Genomic DNA, 17,782 nt, shown 5'->3' with positions numbered 1-17,782 from the left:
CAGCTCCTCAAACTCACCAAGAGACCCTGTGGTTCACAATGTGGGCTTCTGTGTAAGCCATCACTGGGAATTGAAACACAGGCAGGCCCTAGTTATGCCCTCTCTGAGCACCCATCCAGCTCCAGCCAGCGCTCACGCTGGGATCCAGGAGCCTGCCTCAGGCGTGGCCGTCTCATCTGCTCGTCCAAGCCTCGCTGCTTTCCTGGGTCCTCCCGGTCCCAGCCCAACCTGGAGTCTTCCACCTCTCTCAGGCTGCCCCCACAGCTGGTCCTGAGCCCTCTGTTTAAGGAATTCTCTCCACCGTAAGGGCAGTGGGGGATCCCACTCATGGCAGTGTGGGACCCGGGGCGCATGGAAGCCTGTTCACCCTAAGGAGCAGCATTATTTTTTTTCCTGATATTCCTGTCTGGGCCATCAGCTTAAGTTTGAAATCTGAATGTGAGGGACCAAGATGGCCACCAGGGGACAGAGGTAGATGAAAGCTTCAACTGAAAACACCTAATTTGTCTAAATTCTGTGCCCACCAGGTAGAGCAGTGGTTCCCAGCCTTGGCTGCACATTGGGTTCACCTGGGGAGCTTTAAACAACGCTGATGCCAGGTTCCCAGCTCCATAAATTCTGATTTAATTAGCCTGGGGAGCAATCCTACCCCCAAGCTTTTTAGTCTCCCCAGAGGAACTTTAAAGAGGGGAAAAGAGATAGAGGAGAAGGAGGAGGAACAACCTCTCAGACCATTCTACTTTCCAGCTAGGGTGAAGAACCACTGGGCTAGACCTCTGTAACTCATAGTAGTTCACAGGCCAGTGTCACCTGCAGCTCCTTAGAATTACAAATCACAGGACCCCACCCAAACCTGTGGAATCAGAATCTGCATTTTCACAAGCTCTCCAGGGCATTCACGTGCAGAGTAAAGTTGGAGGAACGCTGGTCCTAGTAACCAGAAGGGCCCTTGGGGGGTTTCTAGTCCAATCCCATATCTACAGTTTATAGAATGCAGAGATTGAAGCCCAGAGGGATGAATCCATTTGCTCAAGGTCATTAGCCATGCATTGGGTGGTATAGCACAGACCTCAAGACCCGCATCCCAGTCCAGTGCTCTTTCTCCCACCGCGCCCGGCTCCTCTGGCCCAGAGATGGGCCTGAGTACCAGATGGCAATTAATGGTGGCAGGAGTGTGGTGGGTTTGGGAACTTCCCCATAGCTCTCAGCATGTGGACAGATCCCACAAAGGAGTAAGATACCATGGCTCAAGGTGCTTTCATCCTCATATGTAACTCAGGACATACACATAATACCAGCCAAGCACAACCTCTCACCTTGGGATATCTCTCAATCTAGGAAAACAGAGAAAGGAGAAAGATCAGTGCAAATCTGTAGCCAGGAGAGACTTCCTGCAGGCTGGGCTTGTGAGGCGAAAGCGTTAGATTTCAGTAGCTGGTGGAGGGAGGGGCAGCAATTCAGGCCAAAAGATGAAGATGAATAAAGGATATTAAGGGGACAGGAAAGGGATCAGAGTGACCAGGGCACCTGGTAGAGGTTGGGCAGCAGTGAGAGAGAAAGCTGGGATGGCAGCTCAGCACAGAAAGGCCCTGCTGGCTAGAACTGATTCAGTCCCTGGGCTGGTGGCCATAGGGAGCCATGGAAGGTGCTGGAGCCAGGGGAGGAGAATTGGCCTTGCAAAGACCTTCTGGGGTGTGTTGAATGTGGTTCAGTGAAGGAAGGGTCTATAGGAACCTTCATGATGGGAGCTCATGAGGATGTGGCTCAAGGCTCATGCATCTCAGTCACCAGCATTTGGCCCTTGAAGGGTGTCCATCTCCATGGGAGGCCAGCCTTTAATCCAAGGGCCATTTAATACTCAAGGTCCAGATGAGAACAGGAACTGTAAGTCATGCTCTGGTGACCTTGAGCTTGTTACATCACAGAGTGGGGATGGTAATAGAAACTCCCTCCTAAGGTTACAGTGAGAACTGTCTGTGATCACACATTTCATACCTGGTATCTGGCTGGTGCTCCATATCATGATGATTCCATTCTGCTTCTTAAAACCTGCTCTTTCCAGGGCTTCAGTGGCTTTGTTCATCTTGGTATTCTCTGTGGCCCCTTGAGTTGCTCTTTCAATCTCTTCTTACCCTCTAATTAATGGTAGAATTTGTTGAGTACTATGTATATATTAAAGTACTTTATATAAGCTCATTTAGTCCATTTTATCCATTTCCCAATTTAAAGGTGAGAAAACTCAAGGACAGAGCTCCCGCATGCACACAATCGGAGTTAAATCGGGTTATTGGATCAAGCACCCCTCTCCTAACTACCCTTTCATATGGCCTCCAAGGTGAGGCTACCCAAGACCTCCCGTGGCTCCTCCATGACCCTCAAGCCACACTCTCTCCCTCTATAACTTCCCCTCTGACAGTTGTGGGGTACAATTTCAATTCGTTGTTTTGAGTCTTCATTTTTCTCCTCTGTTCTAAAGACCCACATTTCCAAAGGCCAGTGGCATATATCCATATGTCTATCTGTCTTCCCCTGAAACCCAAGTTCTAGCCCCCTTCCTCTAGCCTGAGCCTTGAGCAGCTCATTCCTTATACCTCCATTATAGCACTGAGTTCATTCTATCCAGAAATGTAGTTCAGCATGGCTGAGCTGGTCTCTTATCCCCAACTGTGGGATTCTGGAAAGCAGGAATCTGTCCTCACATGCCTCTCACAGACCTGAGCACTGTGAATACAGGACTTACCTAGTTCACAAACCAATGTCCCCTCCCAGCAACACTTGTAGGCTCGTAGCACTACGGTTCGGCTCCTCTAAGATCTGAAACTTTCCCCTTGACCATACATCTCTGACAGCCTTCTCATTTCCTCAACGGTCCTCTGCTCAGAGCCACCTCCCAACTGCCTCTTAGATTGTTCTCTTCCCCCACATTCCAACAGACCAACCACTCATCCGCACCCTTCAGCAAGCTCAGGTCAAGTCCAAGCCCCCTTGAGTCCTGACCACACTTTGCCCCGTTACAGGTTCCCAATGTGCATCTTGTCCAATGAATCATAAATTCTCAGGGGCAGAAACTATCTTCTTAATTTTCATCCCTATGACACTAATCACAGTAACTGGCACATAAAACCGTTAGTAAACATATTTTGAGTAAATGAACTTGAGGATTTAAAGTAAAAAGTTTATGATTAACAGGGAGCATTTAATTTTAAAAAATTAACAGCATGGGGGATCAAATATATGGTGATGGAAGGAGAACTGACTCTGGGTGGTGAACACACAATGGGATTTATAGTTGATGTAATACAGAATTGTACACCTGAAATTATGTAATTTCATTAACAATTGTCACCCCAATAAATAAATTTAAATTAAAAAAAAAATTAACAGCATGGAAGTGATACGTATTTCCTGACATAGAAACTTATAAAATTGCCCACACCCACCGTCCAGGTCCCTCCATCCGTTTGCCCTGCAGACATCACACCTGCTGTGATTTTATTGATTCATTCATTTATTCTGTTTCCACCCACTGACGTGTATTGACTTTTCATTCAAACATTTCTTGAGTGAATGAATGAAAGAGATGTTAAAGGTCACATGATCCAGGGGGAATTTACACCTGAAAACTGGAAACACCTAGGAAGTTTGTTTAAAAAGTACAATCCCCAAGCCCATTTCTATGATTTACTGAATCAGAATCTCTGGAGAAAGCCTGAGTGCCACCACTTTTATTTGTTTTTAATTTTTAACTTTTCCTTTTAATTTTCAGACTTATAAAACAGTTTGAAAAAATAACGTTCCCATATACCCTTCACCCAACTTCCTCTAATGTTACTTAACTGTCATGTAATGATCAAAACCAGAAAATTAACCTGGATACATTAACTCATCAGACTTTGTTCAGATTTAGCCAGTTACCCATTAATATATTTTCCATGTTCCAGGAGCCAACCCAGGATCTCATACTGTCCCTAGTTGCCAGCTCTCCTTAGATTGCTCCGATCTAGGACAGTCCATGGTCTTTACCATGACTTTTCACTTGACCTTGACACTTGGAAGAGTACTTGCCAGTAATTTTGTAGAATGTCTCTCAACGTAAGTTTATCTACTATTTCCTCATAAATAAATCCAGATTATACACTGGGGACAAGAATAACACAGAAATTATATTGTACCCTCAGTATATCTTATCAACATGTATTTTGTATATCAATATGTATATCAACAATTCCTGATTATAACTTTGTTGACAGGAAAAGTGATATATGCCAGGTTTCTGCACTGTAGAATTATAAATTTTTTCCTTGAGGATTCTTACCGGTCATAGTTATTACTGTGCTGTTTGCCAAATGGCTATTCTTTCTCAATTTATATAGATATACTATATACATAATATCTACATACATATATATGTATACATAGCCAGTTATTTATTTCCCTCAGAATGGAATCATAGTTATTTGTTTTATGAGTTATAATCCATTACTAGAGATACTTATTTTGTTGCCAAAGGATCCCAGATTTGGCCATTGGGAGAACTTCCAGGTTAACTCCTGTGTCCTTCTGACATGCCCCATCATTTTGTGAGCACTTCTAACTTCCTGGCATTGCAACAACCACTATTTCATCCTGATACCCTTGATTCCAACACAACACCAAGAACTCTCATTCTGGCCTTCTTCCTTTCCTCAAGAGGCAAGTTCCTCGAGAAACTTGTCTCTTCCACAATGTACTTACTTACATGATTTGTCCTAGAATATAGCATATAAAAGACTTTCAGAAATGCTAAAACATTCCCCTGTGAAACACAAATTTACTAACTAAAGTACAACATCTATGTACAGATCTTTTTGTTTTCAGCCTTACATCATTTGAGGGAAATACTGTTTTCCCAAATTACATGGCTGAGTGACTTTCTTCCCCACCCCTTCAGTGCGGTTATATTATTTATTTGGCATACAGTGAAGTTCACAGTTTACTTTTATATTCCATTTCAGATTATCCCTGCTGGAGAGTAAAATCTCAAATGCTCAGGTGAGTAAGTTTTACAATTTCTTTTATGCATTTGAGACTAAAGAGAGAAAGTAAGGACGATTACATGAGGTGAGAGAAAGCAAGGTGGAGATTGGATTATAGGAGAGTTGAGATTATTTGCCCCCTTGAGGGTGGTTACCTTATTTCAAAGTGTGTCAACTTAAATGCACAGAAACAACGGACAGGCCTTGCTCAAGGAAAAAAGCCTTTTACGAAAGAAGTAATATGCCTGGGGTATGACTACCCGTCACGACCTACCCAGTTAGGAATTTATGATCAGATCACCCCATGAGGTTACTTTCCATAGAACCCCTTTTTTCATCCACAGTTCCCTTTCTTGGTCATAAATCAATCCCAAGGATGCACTGATGACCAACCTTTTGGTCGGATAGTATGGTCTCACGGGCTAGGAAAGCTCCTTCAAGCCTTAGTATCGACATGGTCTTGACCACTGGGGATGAGGCAATACCGTAACCACTGGATCTGAATTGAGGCTGAATTTTCTAAAAAAAAAAAAGGGAAGGGCAGGTAACTGGAAGGTGGTCAGGTCTTATGACCTTCATTAGGAAAAAACACTCTGGATCATTTCTATCCTGTGAACCACCATGATCCGAGTTTTGCCTTCTCTCATTTCTCTGTATTTGACATCTAGTATAACATTAAATAAGCCATGAAAAGAGTATTAACAGTTATCTTATACATATTCGGTAATAATAAACAGTTGGACTATATAGACAAACCCAAAGAACAAGTATAACTATTATTATGACTAATATCATAGCAGACAGGTAGGACAATAAAACACAATGGATTCTGAGTTCAGGAGCAAACCTTAGGTGTACAGGCCTTGTCGATGTCTTGGGATTACTGTCTACCTCTGACGTCAACAGCTTCTTGTCCTCGAGGAGTCTTTGATGTCCACTGTAGGTAGAGGCTAGTATCAGAGATAAGGATAGATGTTTATTCAGTTAGGTACCTGATAAAGACAGTGTCTTTCATGTGATGTCCTTTCCAAAAAGCAGTATCTAAAGTCTTCCTCTCCTGAGAGCTCCTTGTGAAAGGAAGTGGTTACCAACTTGGCATTTTCTTGAAGTGACTCTCTCAAAACTCGGCGATAGTGTAAGACGTCTCCTTTCAATAACGTCAGCTCGTAAGTTCCTTCAGCTAAGTCCAGCTTAAATGCACTGTGATGCATGAAGGAATGCAAAAACCAAAAAAATGGGGTTTGCCAGGGAGCAGGGAAGAACCAAGAGGCTCGCTTGGGTTTCCCATAGCCCCAACTATTTGTTTTTTGTTTTTGTTTTCTACCCCTTATTTTCCCATACAATTTAACATACAAGACAAATCTTTTGAGGTATTTCAGGGGCCCGTCTGGAACACTGCAGTTATACCTACATATTTTGAGATTTTAACCCTTAAAATTCAATTTCTAATGAAAACTAAGAAGTAAGCAATTATCATTCTTTAGCTTGGCAAATGTATGAAGACATTTTATAAACTTGAAAAACATATTTCATAGGCATCAAAGTCAACTATTAACATAGACTTATATTTGTAAAATGCAGGCAAAATGAAGACATGTCTGTTTTACTTAAACTGACAAATTTAAGCTAGCTTTTATAAGATTAATCTTAGATAACATGAACTTGAAAAGCATTTAGTTTCTGTGTTTCTGAGAATTTAGAACACCCAATTCTTCCTTATAAGCACTTACCTTTAAATTAATTTTAACAATATACCATCCAAAGGTCGAAAATTATCTCACATTTACAACATACATATTAATACATAGAAACACACAGACAAACACAAACAGACCACTTGTATACAAATTTTGTTTTGGAGGCATTTACAATTTATATCTGTCCTTGACAAGTTAAGTTCCAAATGAACATCCCCTTTTAAAACAAGGACAACCATTTTTAATACCTCAAGGAATTGGGTTTATATAATAGATTGATCCATTTATCTAAATACTTTATCTTTTTTTTTTATTTGTAAATCTGTTTATATAGTTTCATTTTAACTTAGGGGAGAAAGCCTTTTTAAGTTCTGAGACAGTCTCTAATAATCTTTTCATTCATTCTGCCTAACTTTATAGCCAACTTTTTCTAATTATGCACGCAAAGATTAATTTAGAAATAAAGGATCCCCATCTCGGCCATTTTCGTATAAATGGAGGCTGACCGTCATGGGTCTTGTCAGCCAGGAGGCACTATTTTCCATGTTAACTTTGAGATGGTAGAATCTGAACAAACTAGAGAAAACCAGCCCTTGCGAGTACGTCTCCAGATGAGCCAAATATGGGGGACATCCTGATAGGAATGCTTTAGGCATTTTTAATTTCAATGAACGTTATTTTTGAAGAACTTTCCAGAGTTCTAACATTGCAGTTAGAGCTGAAGTTTCCCTTTTTATCCCTTTATGGCCCTATTTCTCTACCTCTATCCCCAGAGATTACCACTATTTTGAATTGATTTTTATATTCCCTCACTTTTTTCTCTTTTAAATTGTGTAAAATACACATAAAACTTACCATCATAACCACTTTAAATATATAGTTCCGTGGCATTAAGTACACCCACATTGTTGTGCAATCATCACCACCTTCCATCTCCAGAACTGTTTTCCTTTGGCAAAACTGAAACTCTGTACCCGTTAAGCAATAACCTTCCACTTCCCTCTCCCCTCAGCTCGTGCAGCCACCCTTCTACTGTCTGTCTCTATTAATTTGACCACTGTAAGTACTTCATGGAAGTGGAATCACAGTATTTGTTCTTTTGTTCTTTTTACATCACTTAGCATATCTTCAAGGTCACCCATATTGTAGCACGTGTCAGAATTTCCTTCCTTTTAATGGCAGAATAATATTCCATTATATATACAGTCATGCGCCGCTTAACAGGAACATGTTTTGAGAACTGTGTCGGCCGGCGATTTTGTCATTGTGCAAACATCACAGGGTGCACTTAACACAAACCTAGATGGTCTAGTCAACTACACACCGAGGCTCTATGGTAGTCTACTGCTCCTACGCTACAAGCTGATGTAGCATGTTACTCTCCAAAACAACAGTAAGTCAAGCACAAGAGAAAATGATGCAGTCAAGAGATGAGGTAAATACGAGCTACGAGGCTGCTGCCAGCATAACACAGCATACTGCTTTACGGCAAGCTTTTTTTTAGTAAGTAGAATAACGATAAAGTAACGATAAAAAGTATAGTAAATACATAAACCAATAACAGAACCACTTATTCCAATATTACACATGGGAAATAACTGTGTGCTATACTGTTATACAACTGGCAGCACAGGTTCGTTTGTATCAGCATCACCACAAACATGGAAGGCTTTGTGCTATGAGATGGCTGCCACTAGGTGAGAGGAATTTTTCAGCTCCATTATAATCTTATGGGACCTCTGTCGTATATGTATTCCATCACCGAACGAAATGTTGTTATGTGGAGGTATGTACATAAAACCACATTTTGCTTACCCATTCACCCACCAATGGGCACATTATAAATTTTGAAGTCTAGTTGTTCCTAAAGCCCAGGATAGATTTACTGTTGGCCTCCACCCTCTGCGTCATATTTTTACATGGATGCTAATTCCTTATATTATTTAGAAGCACACTGGCTACAACAGGGTGGGCAAACTACAGCCAGCAGACCAAATCTGGCTGCTTTTATGGTGTTATCAGCAGAATTGAGTAACTGGGGCAAAGAAACATGTGGCAAAGCCTAAAATATTTATTACCTGGCCCTCTAAGTAAAAGTTTGCTATTTCCAAGGCTATAGTATATACTAACAGACTCCAAAATTTTAACAGCTCAAATGTAAGTTTATTTTTCTTTGATGTAACAGTCCAAAGTGGGCAGCTTTTCTCCATGCTTGATTCATGGACAGAGGGTGTTTCCAGCTAATGGTTCTGTAATCCTCTAGAGCTTCCATTATCATTTGCCTTCAGCTGGTAGAAGAGGACAGAGAGCCTGGAGTGGACACCCCTACTCCTTTAGCCTTGGCTCAGAAATGACACACATCCTTCACTCATGATCCATTAGCAAGAACTAGGTATCCGACAACATCTCACAGCAAAGGATGGCACGGTGGGTCCCCGGCTTTGCAGCCTCTTTACAGTGACAACTCTAAGCTGCAAACTTCAGTGGGCAGCTAGCTCTCTCGGCCATGCCAACACCAAGCAAAAAGGAGGCAGGATAGAAGAGGACTAGAAAGCAGGCCTATGTGGCTTGATTTCAAGAGCTGGTGCTTCTTCAGCCTGGAGCAGGCCAGACAACATATTACATCATCACATCCTCAAACATGAGGAAGCTGCCCTGAAACAGAGATAGGCAGCTTTTGTCTGGCACCAAATGCCAGAATTAGGATTAGAACCTCCAAAGACTCAGATAAAGTGAAGTGTGATAAAGGAGGAGCTAAAAGGAGAGAGAGAAAACCCTTCCTTGGGATATGGTTAGACCAGCTCATGGAGTCTTAACCTGGGTCTAGACTTAAGCATTTCTGGTCTGTATCAACTCTGATACAATCTGAAAGTTTGTACATGTACATACATTTCTTCTTGAGCCTGCTTAAGATTCCAAGAATTCCCAGACCACGCCCCCCCCCAAAGAAAAGTTACAAACAAAACTAAGTCTGGTCTAAAACTCCTTCCCCACCCTAGAATTTGTTGAATGGCGGCATAAGCAATCTACCACAATGAATTTGTTATTGGAAAGAACTGACTATATATCCAGGCCATTTTAATTTTTGCTTTTCTATTTTATTAATTATAAAGGCAAGTTTCCTCACCAAAACCCAGCAGTCAGTGGTAGAAAAATAACAAAAGGAAAATCCCTTAGCCACACAATAAAAACCTGGGCGTACAGGCTAGGTGTGTGTGTTGGGTGGGAGGGGCATGGATAAGATGACCTGCCATTGAGGATAAGGTAGAAGATGTGGGAGGCACTGGAAGCTGTCCAGCGCCCGAGGTCATTCGTTCAGCTTGCTGGCCTTCTTTGGGTCTTCACCAGCAGGACCATGGCACACAACCTTCAATACAAGAGCTGGTAGACTGTGGCACTGTTCTTGGAGCCCGTGACCAGATACTGGTTGTCAGAGGACACATCACAACACAGAATTTCTGTAGACTCTTCTACCTAGAGGGAAATAAAAGCCAAAAAAGGGACTACATGCAGGGGCCGGGCTTAGGCCAGAGATGATGGCTTCATTTAGGGCTCAGTTCAGGGCTCAAAGTGGAACCCCTGAGTTTACAGGACCTTGAGTCCTCATTCCCTCCAATCTATTAAACGGCCCTGGATGTCATTCAGAGGTACTTTGCAGCACTATCTCTTGGACCTGACCGACTGGTGTCTGGGGTTATAGCTCCGAGTGCCTGAGTTTTCACATAACGTCCTTCCAGTACCTGAAACAACCTTTGTAAAGAAGGTGCAGCGAAGCAGTGGATCGACTCATCCATTGTGGTCACAAAATAGCTCCCTGTGAAGGAAAGACAGATAGAGGGGCCAGATATTGCAGTCCCAGCTTTGTTCTCAACTGGACCAGGGAAAAGTTTTCTCTGCCTCAGTTTCCCCATCTATAAAAATCACGAGACACGACATGGACTATTCACTCATCTGTCCCAGCCCACCAGCCACACACAGGATCATAGTATCACTGAAAAACAGGACAATCAGCTGGGGCTTCATGACTCTTCTGTCTGCCTGTGTCTTCAGGCTGTCGTTCTGTGGGGGACGCTACCATTTCAGAGAGCCAGAAAAGGACAGGGGTGAGTAGAGAGAAAAGACAGGAAAAGTAGCCAGGCCAGCAGAAGAAGAGACACCGGTGGGGCAGGGGAAGGCTGAAGCAGAGGGAAGAGCAGGGGTGAAGCGGACACCGGGATCTCCATCTGGCCGGTGTTGGGGATGGTGAGTCTGAAATAAGGCTGGACCCTGACTCTTTGGGTGAGTCGACATCCTATAGTGTGACAGGACACCCTGAGGTGTCACCTGGCTTCTCACTCACCACAAGAGGCAAACTTGAGGTGGTGGTGATGGATGTATTTTTGTAGGACAGCCTTAAACTTCTCCTTCCGGTGCGTGTGTAGGATTATGACATCACTCGTTCTCAAGCCCACTAAGATCCATTCCTCACTGGGGTCGTGGGTAATGCTGAGGATCTGTTGGAAGAAAAGTTTGGAGTCAGCACTGAAGAAGCTGCCAACCCCATCCTTTGACCTTGCTCCCGTGGGTACCCACAGCTCCGGGTCACAGAGACTGCAGTTAGTTCAGTGGCAGCCGCCAGGCACCTCATGGTGTAGACTTTGTTGCTGCAGCTTCTGGTAGCTTCTCAGGTCCCAGGAATACAGGCTGGTGTCTTCACCTCCGGTCCAGAACTTATTGCCTGCGATGTCTACACATCGGGACCCATATTCCGGGACTTCATGTTTCCTGGTGGGAAAACAACTCAGAGGTTCATGCACTGGTTGTACCCCTGAAGTTTCTGGCCCAGGAAGCCCCTAGGCAGCCCCCGGATATATTCTCCACATTGACTCACCTAGTCCTACTGCACAGGGAAGAAAGAGTTCTAGAAAGAGACACATGCTTTCCTGAAGTCCTTCCCATCAGCTCCCCTCTGCCAGGTCATACCTGATCAAGATTTGGTTCCGCAAATCCCAAATCTCAACGAATCCTTTGAAACAAGCCAAGCATATCTGGGCATTGGAGGAGATGGCCAGGGAGTAGCACATGGGGCCTGTGGAGGCCAACTGTGCCCTAATGCGGGGCGTGGGTGCAAGATCCCAAAGAGTCAGGGTCCGGGACAGACCCGCAGTGATCAGGCTCTGCTCGTCCGGAAACAGCTTGCAGGTGAGGACACAGCTCTGCGGGTCCTGGAGGAAAGGTGTACATTCTCCTACCGCCTCGTCGAAGCACAGGTGCCGTCTTCTGACAGTTATGTCTGGGTTCCCCAAGCCCTTCCAGAAGACCCCTCACCTGAAAGTTCAGCTGGGCCTTAGGGGCCTTGCTCCAGGCATGCAGCGCACTCTCATCCCACACCTTGATGTAGCCATGACCACACGTGTACACATGGTGAGTTGAGCTGCTGATGGCGGTGGCATAGACTTTCTTGCCGTGGCAGAGTTTGCCAACCTTCCAGGACTCACATGGGGTCCTCTGCCTAACCACTTCATCTGCAACGGGAGGCTGGGGAGAGAAGGTGGGTGGCCACGAACAGGTCAGAGCCCTGGCCTGCCATCATCCAGGGGGGACAGTCTGCCCCGGTTCTTGACTACATTCCTAACCACTCATCCAACAGCCCCTCTCAGACCCTCAGGCAGAACTGTGTCGTCATTTGGGGTCCCCAGACCATGACACATCCTTCTGCACTCGCCCAGGTTTCCTCCGTGATAAACAGGGCCGCGTTTTCGGACAATTCTGAGCACCAGTAATGACAGCAGAGCCTGGCTCCGAGCCCTTCAGGGTGCAGCTCTAGTAACTCTGTGAGCTGCAGACTCTGCATATTGGTGGTGGGAGAAGGAAGGCAGCCTAGTTCAAAAGACAGGGAGCCGCAGGACACCCATCACCTAGTATGGGAGAGAGAATGATGTGGACACAGTGCCCTCCCTCACCTTCTTCCTACTAGCTTCTTATCTAGGGGGTAACGGGAAAGGGAAAGATCCCACATTTTAAAAGAAGACACTCACAACTGCTCTGAGGAATGACGAGACTTCTTCACTGGGAGGAGGAGAAGGACCGCGCCGGCCTGCAGGGAAATAGCCAATGTCCACCTACTCACAGGAGAGGGCATCTGGCAGCAACAGAATCACAGGACTCGGGTACAAGGCCGCTCTCTCAACACCAGAGCTTTGTTCCTCGTTCCCATCTGAGGCCCAGCGTCGGGCTACCACCTTCCCTACCCATACTCCCTGACTGGGACTCACCAAACTTGGATCCTGGTAGGCTGCTATGACAAATGGAGAAAAAGAAAAGACATGGAACATGAAATGGAGAGCTCCGTGGTAGGATCCCCTCTCCCCAGCTCAGTCCCTGCCCCCCACCAGTCTGTTCAAGGAGTATTTACCTGGGGCTGAACTCTGCTGCTTCTCCTGGTTCAGCCTTGGACAGCCAGCCGGTCTGCCGCTCAGATCTGTCTAGGCTGTGGAGGGCCCACTGGGGTGTCCCATACACGCCACCCCGTTGGGACTGTGCTTGAGGCTCACGCTGGGAGAAAATGTCAGAACTTTCTGGCTCGTTCCGCCTCTCCTCTGGGTCATCATAAATTCTGAGTATACCGAATGAGGAGGCCTCTTCCTTATCTCCACTCATGTTCTTAGATCGATGAAATGCCTGAGCCACCTGGTTCTAGGGTTTGACAAATGGGCCCATCAAACAGACCCTAGGTTCCCAATTTGTCCTGACCCCCTGTAGCAAGACAGAGAACAGATGTATAACTGATATGCAGAAGCGCTGTTTGGGGTCTATTTACAACACCTCTCGTGGTGAGAGCATTCAAAAGACCAGTTGCTGACTAACTTTTTATACTAAATGTTGGCAGCAACGGTGAAAATTTTCACACAGACATTTTGAGATGTGAACACCAGGAATTATGTTTTTTCTTTTGAACATGCGGACTGCATTTCCGGTCCTATAAAGTCGAACTCACCCTTTACTCTGGCTGTATATTTGTCAAAGGCTCATTCCCAGTGTAAATAAAACATCAGGCAACAGGAAGCTCCACTCACATCACAGAGCTTCTCGCCGCCTAGCGAGGACAGCGTGTTAGAACTCAGAAGAGGTCATGCAGACATGACGTTCCATTTGGATGGGGCAAGGTTACAGTGATGAAGAGGCTGGTTGGTGGTGACCATCTTTCCTACCCGATGGGAGAATTCTGAGAACTGCATGGACTCACACATGTAGAACACTCAGAACGATGTAAGGCTAGTGGCAAATATGCAGAAAATGGCAGAGACAGCATTTATTTGTGGGCTGTGCCAGGCACCAGAGCTTGGAGGATTTAAGGCAGACCAGGTGACTTCGTTCAGGCTGCCCAACAGCTAGCCCCAGTAGGCCCTGGGGAGACCCAGCATTTCATTAACAGGGCATATCAGAAGCCTCAGGGACCAATGCCTAGTTGTGACCAATGCCTTGGTGACCAGGCTCAGTCGTTAGCTCTCAGACACCCCCTCTCCCGGAAAGCTCCAGCAGACACCCGAGAACCCCTGCTGCCTCCCCTTGGGAAGATGCAGGCGGAAGTTGCAATCCAGCCTGCATTACTCTCGACACATTTGGAGCTCTTGCTATGTGTTTGCTTTTCAACCAAATGCTTTACACAGCTGACCCCATTTTATCCTCACAACTGTGTGGGCCACATTTTAACGGATTTTAAAAACTGAAGGTCAGAACGGGTGAGCAAATAGCTAGAAATCACACAGAAGAGGTTCAAACGCTGCCCTGTCTGGTTCTAAACAGTCTCCTTTCCTATCTCCCCCTCAGAGGAAGAAGGCAATACCCACCATAATTACAAATGCAGTTACCCTCAGACCGAGCACTTCCACTTTAAGAAGTTTATCCTAAAAATGCACTTGAATGTATGTGAGGAAATATATGTACAAGCTGAGGCATTATAGCATTGTTTATGATAGCTGATGACTGGACAAACCCAATGGCCACGGGGGGGGGGGTCGGGGGGGGACTGGTGAAGTAAGTTACATGCATTAAGTGGAAAACTACACAAATGTCAAAAATAACAAGGACACTAATGTATAGACAGGAAAAATTCCAAGGTGTTAATGGGGGAGGGGTGGATTCAGAACAAAAAAGCTGCATAATATACAGCTTTTGGGTTAAAAGAAGGGTGGAAATGAGACTCTTTGCATATGTTTGTATGCACATAAGACATTGGGAATAGTTGCCTTGGGGATGGAAATTGACAAACAGGAAAGAAGAATGGGAGAAATACTTGTCACTGTATAACTTGGGATAGCTTTTTTGAACCTAAATTAAAAATTGTTGGAACTTGATCTTTTTTCTCAACCAAGTCCTTCCTTTCTCATCTTCCCCCAAATGATAATTTGGGGTCCTCGTGATTCTTAGTTACTTGTTTAAGTAACGTAACAAATTTGCATGGACATGCATCCCGCTCCTTTAACTGGGACACCAAAGCTGGCTGCACCCCGATGAGGGTGAAAACACAGAGCACACAGATACCTAGCCCAGTGTGAGGAGGGCAGGCCAGCTGCCCAGGTCCCCGATTGGGGGTTGGGTAAAGCTTAAAGGGAGCGAGGTCTTTTAACCAGGGTTTCACCCTAAGAATAAGACAAGGCTTTCTAGAAAGAGCAAAAGGAAAAGTCAATAGCACCGATCCGGCTTCTGTTCTATCCCGACCTGAGGATACAGAGACTCCTGCCCCATAACAGACAATTCTCTTTCCCAGGCTTCAACACAAAATGCTAAAGCTGGAGATCCACCCTGCCAGCAAGATAAGAAACTCACCAATCCCCCTGGCATGAAACTCACCTCTGAAGGCAGAAGCTCAAACCCTGGAAATGGGAAGTCTTCAGAGCTGAGACCCACCCAGTTAATGCTGGGAACAGCCCTCCCCAAGCTCTGGACCCTCCCTTCCACACCCAGGAAAGGTGTGGACTCACCGTCCCAACCCCTGCAGTGCTGCTGTTTTTAAACTTTAGTCTAATTGATAATCAAGCCCTGGGTCAGGTATCTGGGCCAGGAATGGCTCATCTACCAAGTGTGAGCACAGCCAACCAAATAGCCACCACTGGGCTGCCATTTCCACTTAAGCCTTGTGACCTTAGACAATGGGTAAGATGGGGATCTGCCAAGTAAATTCAGGGCAAGAGGCAAGATGGAATAAGAAAGTTTAGAGGAACAAGTCTTTAGAGTGGGTTCGGATGGCCCCACAAGAGCCAGTGCTCGTACAATGACGGCGGGTTAGGTTGGGGTGTACACAAGAACTATTTCAAATTTTCATCTCCAGGTGAATCCCCTTTGCTTGGGAAGGCTGGCTTTGGGCTGACACCAATATGGATGAATATCGGAGGAAGGAGGGGCCACTTTTCCTTTTCTTTCCCCTGTCTGGCTTGAACAGGCCTGGCTCTGTGATCTTTGACCAGTGTCTCTGAAAGTGAAGAGCAAGGAGGCTTTTCTACAGCTGTCTCATCCAGTGGTTCTTAAATTTGAGCACTCACTCATCAGAACCCCCTGGAGGGCTTGCAAAAGCAGAGTCCTGGGCCCACCTCCAGAGATTTTGATTCTGTAGATCTGGGATGGGGCCTGAGACTTTGCATTTCTAACAAGTTCCCGGGTGAGGGTGATGTTGCTACAGCTGGCCTGAGGACCCCATTTGAGAAGCACAGACTACTCCCTCTATCTGGTGGGTCCTCTCTGGCAGGAGGGAAAGAGGCAGTGAAGCTGGATCCTCTCCTGCCCTGTTACCCCCATTCACCTCCTGCCACTGACCTACCCCTCCCACCGAAAGCACTCTTCTGTTCTAGTTGCTTTTACATTCATTGGCCTCAGGCAGTTTAGCTGGTGGTGTTCTTAACCTTGCTTCCCTAGATGAACCAGCAATCTGGAGGTGCCCCTGCCCAGAGACCCTGGCTAGCCATAGCCAAAGGTTGGTGTGGGGAGGAACCCCAGCAATTGATGGGCAAACCCTGAGGCCAGAGTGTGGATCATCAGGGCGGGACCTCAAACATCAGCCTCTAGATATTTATTTGGGGGTGGAGCACTCTCTGATGGGCAACTGGAGAGCAACCCAATTCTTACCACCTGTAAGAGCGTTGTGCTCTTAGCCCGGTGCACGTGATGGTTGTGCCCAAGGTACTGCTCCCCCACCCCATCCCATCCAGCACTAGAGCCCCCTGGGAATTCACCTGGATGCCTTTTGTTGATGAAAATGTATAAACCATATAAACACAGGCACAAAACACTTCTTCCCTTACCTATTCACTGACATCATCCATTCAACCGAAATTGTTCCCCGGCAAGGTCCTGCCTGGCCCACTGAGCTGCCCGCCTCCCCCCTCGCAGTGAGCTTGTGGTCCATGGGGAGAACCCGCAAACCAGCCGCTCCAAGTGAGAGGGGCAGAGAGTGGGAAAGATTAGACGGAGGTGAGAGCAGAGAGCTGGGGGAGGACACAGAGCAGGCAAGACTGATGGAGACCCGGAAGGCCGAGCTCAGTGTGAAGCGGGAGGAGGGGGCCCTCTGGGAGGAAGGGCCGTAGGTGGTCCGGGCAGGCCCCTCCTCCCGGTTCAGCTGGCCCCTGTACTTCCTCTTTTCCCTTCTCCCTGTCACGGGAGCCTCCCACCACCATTCCTTACCAGGTGCCCTTCCCAGGAGAGCGCGGTGGCAGGTCCCATCTCCCCCATCTTGTGTTGTCGTTCTTATCCACCTCACACCCGCCGCCCTTTATGGAATGTTTGGATTCTGAACCCTGCATTCCGACTTCTGTCCTGGACGCACCTCCTGCCTCCCAAGGGACCTTTTAGGCAAAGGCCCCTGCCCTTCCCTCTCAGGGCCCGGCTGGAAACTGGTCCCTCCTCGGTCCTCCACACCGCGGCCCTACTTCTGTGAGTTTACAATATGGGCCTCTGAGTAAAATTTTATTAGGGCGGGAAAAGATGCTTCTTTTCAGAAGAGTTTGTAAAGCGCTGGCCTGACCTTTCGGAGAGGCTTTCCGGCCCCAGCCCAGCTCTGCGTGGTCAGCGGCCCCCGCGGGCCTCCCGGGTCTCTAA

General features: G+C 46.1%; 1 protein-coding gene across 1 annotated transcript; it reads right to left on the bottom strand.

The window, feature by feature from the left end:
- Positions 1-10,081: 10,081 nt before the first annotated feature.
- On the bottom strand, positions 10,082-13,351 carry TLE7 (TLE family member 7; the record flags this gene model as incomplete). The annotated part of the gene is made up of 9 exons (XM_081031476.1): positions 10,082-10,186; positions 10,453-10,526; positions 11,052-11,205; positions 11,335-11,476; positions 11,675-11,916; positions 12,020-12,229; positions 12,730-12,788; positions 12,967-12,989; positions 13,107-13,351. 9 exons carry the CDS (start codon positions 13,349-13,351, stop codon positions 10,082-10,084), a joined length of 1,254 nt encoding a protein of 417 aa, XP_080887602.1.
- Between the last annotated feature and the right edge of the window lie 4,431 nt (positions 13,352-17,782).

Source organism: Rhinolophus hipposideros (genome assembly GCF_964194185.1).
Source record: "Rhinolophus hipposideros genome assembly, chromosome: 21".
In the NCBI taxonomy this organism is placed as follows: Eukaryota; Metazoa; Chordata; class Mammalia; order Chiroptera; family Rhinolophidae; genus Rhinolophus; species Rhinolophus hipposideros.
This window is presented reverse-complemented; position numbering and strand designations above follow the sequence as displayed.